We start from the raw sequence: 11,085 nt of genomic DNA on the forward strand, positions 1-11,085 counted from the left end.
GGTCTGTGGTGTGTTTATGACCCGGTCTGTGGTGTGTTTATGACCCGGTCTGTAGTGTGTTTATGACCCGGTCTGTAGTGTGTTTATGACCCGGTCTGTAGTGTGTTTATGACCCGGTCTGTGGTGTGTTTATGACCCGGTCTGTAGTGTGTTTATGACCCGGTCTGTAGTGTGTTTATGACCCGGTCTGTAGTGTGTTTATGACACAGTCTGTGGTGTGTTTATTACCCGGTCTGTAGTGTGTTTATGACCCGGTCTGTAGTGTGTTTATGACCCGGTCTGTGGTGTGTTTATTACCTGCTCTGTGGTGTGTTTATGACCCGGTCTGTAGTGTGTTTATGACCCGGTCTGTAGTGTGTTTATGACCCGGTCTGTAGTGTGTTTATGACCCGGTCTGTAGTGTGTTTATGACCCGGTCTGTAGTGTGTTTATGACCCGGTCTGTAGTGTGTTTATGACCCGGTCTGTAGTGTGTTTATGACGCGGTCTGTAGTGTGTTTATGACCCGGTCTGTAGTGTGTTTATGACCCGGTCTGTAGTGTGTTTATGACCCGGTCTGTGGTGTGTTTATGACCCGGTCTGTGGTGTGTTTATGACCCGGTCTGTAGTGTGTTTATGACCCGGTCTGTGGTGTGTTTATGACCCGGTCTGTAGTGTGTTTATGACCCGGTCTGTAGTGTGTTTATGTAGATTTCTGTAGATGACACTTGATTAATCTGACGGCCTGGGGATATAAAGTGTCCTGGATGTTCTACCTGCAGTGCAGTAAGTAATTTAATGGAGATGTTCTTCATAACTAGAACATAATCGCTAAACAGACTTCGCCTCTGCGTGTGCACCAGCGGCCGCCCCGGGTGACGTCACGTGCTTTTAAGTCACGTGGAAATGAGGACCAATCAGTGGTGGACGTGTCTGCAACACCGGCGGGAAACGAAAGCAGTAAACACAGAGCTTCACACTGAGGCGAAGTCATGGCGCTGTACGGGAAAAGGAAAAGAATAAGTCATATGTTAACCAGCTCACAGCCCTCCAGCAGTCAGTCCACGCTACCCTGTGCTACACACACGCAGCTGGGAGCTGAGCAGCGCTTCGTACAGGGATCTATCGTCCGCATTACTATGCAAAACTTCCTGTAAGTGGCTAGCTGGCTAGCCAGCTGTGTTGTTTTCACACCTGTATTGAGACATATCCCGCCTTAAACATGCCGAGATATGATTGGATAGCAGTATCTGATTCCTGCGCAGTGATTCGCTATTGCTTCGGTTCGGTCCTTTTAGCCAATATCGCTTTAGACGGAGACATCAGAATACGGGTGGGAAAATAACGCCTTCGAAATGTATCATACTGAATTAAAGCGTTAGCTTGACTTATTTAGTTGGATTAATGAAGCTAGCGGTAGCTAATAGCTTTAATTTAACATACAGAATTTATTTTGTGCTTCAGTCTTTAATTAGTTTACTTAAGACTTTCAATTAAATATAAAATTAATATAACAGAGTAAAATATCACTGTAGCGTTTCAGGGGGAGGAGTTTAAACACCTCACTGTAGAGTTTCAGGGGGAGGAGTTTAAACACCTCACTGTAGAGTTTCAGGGGAGGAGTTTAAACACCTCACTGTAGAGTTTCAGGGGGAGGAGTTTAAACACCTCACTGTAGAGTTTCAGGGGGAGGAGTTTAAACACCTCACTGTAGAGTTTCAGGGGGAGGAGTTTAAACACCTCACTGTAGAGTTTTAGGGGGAGGAGTTTAAACACCTCACTGTAGAGTTTTAGGGGGAGGAGTTTAAACACATCACTGTAGAGTTTTAGGGGGAGGAGTTTAAACACCTCAGGGGAAGTTTCAGGGGAGGTTTAAACACTTCAGGGGAGGAGTTTAAACACCTCACTGTAGCGTTTCAGGGGGAGGAGTTTAAACACATCACTGTAGAGTTTTAGGGGGAGGAGTTTAAACACCTCACTGTAGCGTTTCAGGGGGAGGAGTTTAAACACATCACTGTAGAGTTTTAGGGGGAGGAGTTTAAACACCTCAGGGGACGTTTCAGGGGAAGTTTAAACACTTCAGGGGAGGAGTTTAAACACCTCACTGTAGAGTTTCAGGTGGAGGAGTTTAAACACCTCACTGTAGCGTTTCAGGGGGAGGAGTTTAAACACCTCACTGTAGAGTTTCAGGGGGAGGAGTTTAAACACCTCACTGTAGAGTTTCAGGGGGAGGAGTTTAAACACCTCACTGTAGAGTTTCAGGGGGAGGAGTTTAAACACCTCACTGTAGAGTTTCAGGGGGAGGAGTTTAAACACCTCACTGTAGAGTTTCAGGGGGAGGAGTTTAAACACCTCACTGTAGAGTTTCAGGGGGAGGAGTTTAAACACCTCACTGTAGAGTTTTAGGGGGAGTTTAAACACCTCACTGTAGAGTTTCAGGGGGAGTTTAAACACCTCACTGTAGCGTTTCAGGGGGAGGAGTTTAAACACCTCACTGTAGAGTTTTAGGGGGAGTTTAAACACTTCAGGGGGAGGAGTTTAAACACCTCACTGTAGAGTTTCAGGGGGAGGAGTTTAAACACCTCACTGTAGAGTTTCAGGGGGAGGAGTTTAAACACCTCACTGTAGAGTTTCAGGGGGAGGAGTTTAAACACCTCACTGTAGAGTTTCAGGGGGAGGAGTTTAAACACCTCACTGTAGAGCTTTAGGGGGAGTTTAAACACCTCACTGTAGAGTTTTAGGGGGAGTTTAAACACCTCACTGTAGCGTTTCAGGGGGAGGAGTTTAAACACCTCACTGTAGAGTTTTAGGGGGAGTTTAAACACTTCAGGGGGAGGAGTTTAAACACCTCACTGTAGAGTTTTAGGGGGAGGAGTTTAAACACCTCAGGGGAAGTTTCAGGGGAAGTTTAAACACTTCAGGGGAGGATTTTAAACACCTCACTGTAGAGTTTCAGGTGGAGGAGTTTAAACACTTCAGGGGGAGGAGTTTAAACACCTCACTGTAGCGTTTCAGGGGGAGTTTAAACACCTCACTGTAGCGTTTCAGGGGGAGGATTTTAAACACCTCACTGTAGAGTTTCAGGGGGAGGAGTTTAAACACCTCACTGTAGAGTTTTAGGGGAGGATTTTAAACACCTCACTGTAGAGTTTTAGGGGAGGATTTTAAATACCTCACTGTAGAGTTTTAGGGGAGGAGTTTAAACACCTCACTGTAGAGTTTTAGGGGAGGAGTTTAAATACCTCACTGTAGAGTTTTAGGGGAGGAGTTTAAATACCTCACTGTAGAGTTTTAGGGGAGGAGTTTAAACACCTCACTGTAGCGGTTATTTCCTGTCGTCTTTACTAACAGCACATACGATCACTCAGAAGTGTTTCCTGGTCCAAACCTGAACATGATTGTGGGAGCAAACGGAACCGGAAAATCCAGTATAGTCTGTGCGATCTGTCTGGGCCTGGCGGGAAAAACAGCAGTGTTGGGCCGAGGGGACAAGGTAAGTCATGTCTGGGTTTATAATCATCATCCTTACATCAGTTAATTAACCTCGTTAGTGTCTCGTTAGTTTCTATAATCAACTGTTTGTTTACACTGCAAGTAAAAGTTATAATCACTTTAACCTGCTAATGTGAATATAGCCAAATAAAATAAACCAGATCTGAGCAGTTGGACTCTTGAATCACAGTCTTATTAATGTGTGTGTGTGTGTGTGTGTGTGTGTGTGTGTGTGTGTGTGTGTGTGTGTGTGTGTGTATCAGGTGGGACTGTACGTGAAGAGAGGATGCACTAAAGGCTCAGTAGAAGTAGAGTTGTAAGTATTTGATCATTCATCATACAACAATATATGGAGGTAATATTAAAAACTTGTTCCTCCCCCATACACTCTGTGTGTGTGTGTGTGTGTGTGTGTGTGTGTGTGTGTGTGTGTGTGTGTGTGTGTGTCAGGTACAGAACTGCTGGAAACCTGGTGATTACCCGTGAGATAATTGTGGAGAATAATCAGAGTGTGTGGATGATTAACCACAAACACACAAGTCAGAAGGTGGTAGAGGAGGCAGTGAAGGAGCTCCACATTCAGGTCGGGAATCTGTGTCAGTTCCTGCCTCAGGTCAGTGGCACTCTGTTTACACTCACACTGGTTTATTGTGAATTATATTCTATAATTTGGTGATTTGTATTGAAAAATAAGTTATTTGTGTGAACAACTTTATTGGGAATTCATTTTTAATGTTCTACTGGTTTACACTCAGTTCTTCAACTTAATGTCAAGTGGCAGTTAGTGCACTCCATAGGGTGTATAAGGCAACTGTTCTACCCTACATAAGCAGTAATGAACAGAACAGAGCATTCTGGTTTCAGCCTCAGTCAGAGATTACATACAGTGACCCAGACTCAGAATTCGTTCTCTGCATTTAACCCATCCAAAGTGCACACACACACACAGTGAACACACACACTGTGAACACACACACACACACACACACACTGAACACACACACACACACACACAGCAGTGAACACACACACTGTGAACACACACACACACACTGAACACACACACACAGCAGTGAACACACACACTGTGAACACACACACACACTGAACACACACACACACACACAGCAGTGAACACACACACTGTGAACACACACACTGAACACACACACACACACAGCAGTGAACACACACACCGTGAACACACACACTGAACACACACACACACACAGCAGTGAACACACACACCGTGAACACACACACTGAACACACACACACACACACACACAGCAGTGAACACACACACACCGTGAACACACACACCGTGAACACACACACACACACACACACCGTGAACACACACACACACACTGAACACACACACACACAGCAGTGAACACACACACCGTGAACACACACACACACCGTGAACACACACACACACCGTGAACACACACACACACACACACACACAGCAGTGAACACACACCCGGAGCAGCGGGCAGCCATTTATGCTGCGGCGCCCGGGGAGCAGTTGGGGGGTTCGGTGCCTTGCTCAAGGGCACCTCAGTCGTGGTATTGCTGGCCCGAGACTCGAACCCACAACCTTAGGGTTAGGAGTCAGACTCTCTAAACATTAACCATTCCAGCAGCATTAAAGAATAATTTGCCCAGATCATGTTCAGGGCTGTGTGGTAAACATTTAAAGTATATTGTTTAATTGGGGGGTGTGTGTGTGTGTGTGTGGTTCTGGACATTTTATTTTTCCTCTGCAGGAGAAGGTTGGTGAATTTGCTAAGATGAGTAAAATAGAGCTCCTGGAGGCCACAGAGAAATCTGTCGGTCCACCGGAAATGTACAGCTTCCACTGTGATCTAAAGAACTGCCGCAGTAAAGAAAGGGATCTGGAGGTAACGTCATCAACCTCGTTTTATTTAAGCTATTTGGCTGTGTGTAGAGATTCCTATCTGTGCCTCATACACCTTTACTTTGGAAAACTTTGGACAGAATTTGTGTAAAGAAAAGGCCAATTTCCTGGAGAAAGCCCGGCAGAGGAACGAGCGCAACAAGGGGGACGTGGAGCGCTACCACATGAGGAGGAGGCATCTTGATAGGATCCAAATGCTGGAGAAGAAGAGGCCCTGGGTGGTGAGCATCCTTCTGTTTTCCAGAAATGATAATTATTAAAAGAAAAGTGTAGAAGTTCTCATTTTTAAAAGAAATTCATTTTGACTTCCTTTTTCTGTTCCCCTTTAATAATACTAAATTGTTTTTATTTGAAAAGAAATGGATAACCATAAATAGATGATCAAAAGTGGTGTGTGTGTGTGTGTGTGTAGGAGTACGAGACGACTCGTAAGGAACTGGAGGAAGTAAAGAAACAGAGAGAAGACATGAAGAGGAATGTGAAGTCGCTGAAGGAAGCACAGACGCCCCTGCTAAGAAAAATCCAGTCAATTGAGGGCCAGCTGCAGCCCATCGAGAACCAGATGAAGGAGAAGGTCTGGAGAACCTCAGTTCATCTATCAGCCAAACCACAACCATAACCTACAGGAACTCCCCATAAGTCACAGTGTAGCCAGTTTAGGAACAAACATGCTTTGTTGATAATATGTAAGGTGTTGAGAGAGAATTGTGCTTGTAAAACAGAGTGATTTATTTATGTACCTGCTCACATGAATGACCACTTTGTGTTTCTGCAGACTGTCAAAATCAAAGAGGCTTCACAGAAATGTAAACAGAAACAGGACCAACTGGACTGGAAATATAGAGAGGTGTGGATTTATGTTGATCTATTAACAGAGCAGCTCCGTGGAGAAGGTTTATGATCTCTAGACTAACTCGGATTATCTGCTCGTCAGATTGAAGACATTAAGCAACGTCTGAGTCTGAAGCGGACAGGGGAGGCGGATCGGCAGAAACGAATCGGGATGACGCAGAATATGATTCAGGACTTGCAGAAGGAGCTGGACAACATGGGTAGCCAGGAGGATGTAACTCCCAAGATCGAGGCAGTTAACTCTGAGCTCAGGAGCATCCAGGCAGAGAAATCCAGGCTGGATGGAGAACGGCAAGATCTGAGGCGAGATAAAGACGAGGCTACGGGCGAGCTGAGACGTAAGATCTACTTCAAACACAGTGCTACTGTAGCTGAGCCAGGGGTGGTGTAGCCGAGCCTGGGGGTGGTGGGTGTAGCCGAGCCAGGGGGTGGTGGGGGTAGCCGAGCCAGGGGGGTGGTGGGGGTAGCCGAGCCAGGGGGGTGGTGGGGGTAGCCGAGCCAGGGGGGTGGTGGGGGTAGCCGAGCCAGGGGGGTGGTGTAGCTGCAAATCACAGGTTTGTGTTAATGAGCTTGTTCCAATAAGATATCACTTCTACAGTAACAGCCCATTTACTCCACATAACCAGACTCAAATCATGTTAAAGTTTTCTGTAAAGAAAAGTTAATAAGTAAAGAAAGGAATAAGAGGTGGTATAAGAGGAATAAAACACGAGGGGACATACAGTAGTGCTATAGCAACAGAAACTCTACTTTATGCCCCTCCAACATTGCTTTGATTATTTGTTTAACAGCACGTCACCTTTTCACTTCTCACCTTTACATCTTCTTCTTGTCCACAGGTTTGCAGAATAGTCTGCGCCGTTTGGAGGACATGATAAACAGGAAGGAGGAGATGCTGCGTAGCCGTTTCCGTGACACCCACACGGCTATGCTGTGGCTAAGGAAAAACCGTCATCTCTTTGAGGGGAATGTGTACGAGCCCATGATGTTGGTGGTAAGAGTTTTACTGCTCTGTGAAGCGTGTGTACCACAGGTGTGTGTATAAGGACCGGTGTTTCATTTATCTGCTTATATCTTATTACAGATCAATGTACGAGACCCACGGCATGCGAAATATGTGGAGAGTCACGTCCCTCTGAATGACCTGAAGGCCTTTGTGTTCCAGAAGCAGCAGGATATGGAAAAGTTTATGGCAGAAGTAAGGAGCGGAGACTGGTGATGTACATGGTGATGTATATGGTGATGTATGTTCTTTAGTTAAACATGTTTAAACACTTGTGATCGTCCGTGATCTCTATTCTCAGGTTCGAGATAGACAGAGACTTCGAGTGAACAGTGTTATTGCTCCTACAGAATCGTGTGCTAATCGACCGCCGTTACGACCCATAGACTCCCTCAAGTAAGGATTTTTTTTTACTTCATTTTAATGACTTTTCATGTATTAGGAAAATACGGTGTCTTGGTGGTTAGCACGTTCGCCTCACACCTCCAGGGTCGGGGTTCGATTCCCGCCTCCACCTTGTGTGTGTGGAGTTTGCATGTTCTCCCCGTGCCTCGGGGGTTTCCTCCGGGTACTCCGGTTTCCTCCCCCGGTCCAAAGACATGCATGGTAGGTTGATTGGCATCTCTGGAAAATTGTCCGTAGTGTGTGATTGCGTGAGTGAATGAGTGTGTGTGTGTGTGTGTGTGTGTGTGTGTGCCCTGTGATGGGTTGGCACTCCGTCCAGGGTGTATCCTGCCTTGATGCCCGATGACGCCTGAAATAGGCACAGGCTCCCCGTGACCCGAGGTAGTTCAGATAAGCGGTAGAAGATGAGTGAATGAATGAATTTCTTAAAACTACATAGACCAAACTGCTCATAGGTCATTTTTAAACACGCTTTAAAGTAAGAAAATGAACTGTGTTCAGTATTTAGCCTGTGTTTTTTCTACCTCTAATACACACAATGCTTGATGAATATTACTTGTTTTTGCACTCTGCAGTAGCAGAAAGTGAAATATTTTCATTAGTGATGTAATTTTGTGTGTGTGTTTGTGTGCACGCGTGCAGGCGTTTTGGGTTCTTTTCCTACCTACGAGAGCTGTTTGATGCCCCAGATGAGGTGATGAGCTACCTGTGCAATCAGTATAGAATTAATGATGTACCTGTGGGGACGGAGAGGACCAAGAACATGATCGAGATGGTTAGTTCTTCTTATAAATATTTCTCTTGTTAAACTTCTAAGTAAACACAATGTTTACAAAAACATTTAACTTCCTGTTTGTCCTCTGGAAGCGAGATCCCTTTTAAACTCGTCAGTAAAGTGTTTTAACATGTTGGAGTGAATTGCGTTAAACAGCTATTAGATGAGTCATGAATAGGGTTGCAAAAGTCTGGGAATTTTCAAGGCTGGAAACTTTCCATGGGAATTAACTGGGAATTTTTAAAAAATGCAGAGTCGCCTATAACAAAGAACTTAAATGTAGTTTAAAAAAATCTTGCAGCCTAATTTTGTTTAAAACAACAAGATTTAATGCAATTTAAGTTGACTTGTACCCTGCGTCCCTCGGTCACTCACACACAGCACACTGCTTACTGGAGGGCCATTGAGGCCAAACCCCCTGCATATACAGTACTTACATTCTTCCATAACATGCACAGTAACACTTTATTTTAGGGTCATTTAACTAGTTGCTTATTAGCATGAATATTAATAGAATATTGGCTATTTATTAGTGCTTATTAAGCACATATTAATGCCTAATTGTACCAATACCTAAACTTAATAACTACCTTACTAACTCTTAATAAGCAGTAAATTAGGAGTGTTACAATTTTTAAAATGTGTATTACCTTACAAGCATGTCTGCTTATGACCAAACAACATGTTTATGTTTGTATATGATGTATTTTATATAAATTTCCCTATATTTCCAAATAATTCCCATAAATTCCCGTAAAGTTTCCAATTTGGAATATTTCCAAAATTCCCATGGAAAGTTTTCGGAAATTTACCGGGAACTTTCCGCCCCTTTGCAACCCTAATCATGGACTCATAAAATTATTTTAGCTAATTTTAAATTTTAATTATTTAACTTAATTGAAAAAACAAGCAAAAGTACAAAGTGTACTTCTTATCTTTTACATGGGAATGATGTCATAATCTGTTCTGTCCTGTTTTTCTGTCGTATGCTCATCGTTCTGCCCGATTTATCTTGGAGTATTATTAATATCTGTGAGCTTATCTTCACTTCTGTTCCTAATAATGTGGTATAAAGCTCAGTGTAATTCACATGCCATGTAGTCACTTAGTGGCATCTCTGACTCTGGTAATGTAGTAGTGAAAAGAGGTTTTAGCATTTAAACACAATTACTTAAATCTAAACTTTAACCCATGCTGATTTGCAGCTTGTGTCACTGTAACTTGTGTTAAGTCTTCATGGTTTTAACACTGTCACGTTTTTACCTGACCGTGAACCTCAGTGTTCTGTGACCTCTGTCTCTGTCAGGTGATCAGAGAATCTCAGATGAGGACCATCTACACTGCAGAGGAGAAGTACATGGTGAAGAAGTCCACGTACTCTAACAGGACCATTTCCAGTAACTCTGCCCTTCGGCCCTCTCAGTTCCTCAGCATGACCATCGATGCAGATGAGAGACGGAAGCTAGAAGACCAGCTCAGTGTAAGATAGATCATAGTTCACTCCTGTTCTAATCATGTGCTTCTTGCCAGCACATTCAGATTATTGAAAACGATGGGTGTTGTTCATGTGCGTGAGTGTCCCAGAACTAATAGTGACCTGAAGGAAGGTTTCTGGGCTCCATGTATTAATCTGGCATCCACATGACACTTTCAAACGAGCATTAAGTCATTTACATTTAGTGCTTTATTCAGGTCAGGGTGGATCCAGATTGTGAGGCAGGAATACAAACTGGATAGGAAGCTCATTGTAATCTTATTTTTCAAGAATTTAATACCGTACAGAAAATAAGATTATTTGGGCTAAGACACGGTATGAGACATGTTAAGCTGGGGCAGTAAACTGGAGTTACTCCCTGTAAGGAACAGACAGAAAACCTCATTTAATTTAAGTTGATCTGATCTTTATTTCTGCGAGGTGTTCTTATGGCAACCTTTGACCTCTCCAGGCAGCTCAGCAGCAGGTCCACGCCGTTGACACTCGCATGAGCGCTAATCAGGAGCAGCAGGTCAGGCTGGATCGCCGTGACAATGAGCTCCGGGCTGAGAAGAAGCGTCTGTCGGAGCTAAAGGGGAAAAGGAGACAGCTGGAGCAGAAGATCAGCACCAAGCAGGACAGGTAACACACACACACACACAGGTAATATGGTGTCAAACACATTGTTGTGTGTGTTAATGTTTTTTACAGTGTACTTTATCTCTGTCTCGTCTCTCCCTCTGCTCTACATCTCTTCTCTCTCCGTTCTTTGTCTTTATCTCCGTGTCTTTGTCCCGTCTCTCCCAGTTTGAAGCAGATGCAGCAGGCTGGAATCGATCTTCAGAAAGAAGAGGATGAAGCCAATGCCAGGATCAATCATGTAAACGAGCAGAAGGTGGCCACAGTGGAGGAATTTCTGCAATACATGAAGGTTAGTGTGAGCTGCAGGTGGACTATTAAACACTGAAGTAGTGCTTTATATTCAGGTGTTTGTCAGACCCACAGGCCAAACACACATCCATGCATTTCTTTTTCTGAAGACTTTACTGAATTCATTTATGGTACATTTAAGTTTCTGGCATTTAGCAGACGCTCTTATCCAGAGATTACAAGCCAAGCCTTCTCAACCAACATCACTGCCTACGCTTTACCAAATAAATGGCTAAAACTTGTGGAAAC

The 11,085-nt window shown here is 44.0% G+C and overlaps 1 protein-coding gene across 1 annotated transcript in view; it reads left to right on the forward strand.

The window, feature by feature from the left end:
- Positions 1-898: 898 nt before the first annotated feature.
- The window catches only part of smc5 (structural maintenance of chromosomes 5), a 16,433-nt gene continuing 6,246 nt past the window's right edge, over positions 899-11,085 (forward strand). Inside the window, exons 1-16 of the mRNA XM_060895448.1 lie at positions 899-1,131; positions 3,330-3,471; positions 3,734-3,786; positions 3,921-4,083; positions 5,246-5,380; positions 5,478-5,618; positions 5,810-5,971; positions 6,173-6,244; positions 6,332-6,587; positions 7,089-7,243; positions 7,334-7,447; positions 7,554-7,648; positions 8,300-8,432; positions 9,739-9,912; positions 10,379-10,548; positions 10,714-10,837. Of these exons, the coding sequence (XP_060751431.1) occupies positions 971-1,131; positions 3,330-3,471; positions 3,734-3,786; positions 3,921-4,083; positions 5,246-5,380; positions 5,478-5,618; positions 5,810-5,971; positions 6,173-6,244; positions 6,332-6,587; positions 7,089-7,243; positions 7,334-7,447; positions 7,554-7,648; positions 8,300-8,432; positions 9,739-9,912; positions 10,379-10,548; positions 10,714-10,837 (2,250 nt within the window). The 5' untranslated portion in view covers positions 899-970. The remainder of the gene's footprint in view (positions 1,132-3,329; positions 3,472-3,733; positions 3,787-3,920; positions 4,084-5,245; positions 5,381-5,477; positions 5,619-5,809; positions 5,972-6,172; positions 6,245-6,331; positions 6,588-7,088; positions 7,244-7,333; positions 7,448-7,553; positions 7,649-8,299; positions 8,433-9,738; positions 9,913-10,378; positions 10,549-10,713; positions 10,838-11,085) is intronic.

Source organism: Tachysurus vachellii, chromosome 20 (assembly GCF_030014155.1).
Source record: "Tachysurus vachellii isolate PV-2020 chromosome 20, HZAU_Pvac_v1, whole genome shotgun sequence".
NCBI lineage: Eukaryota > Metazoa > Chordata > Actinopteri > Siluriformes > Bagridae > Tachysurus > Tachysurus vachellii.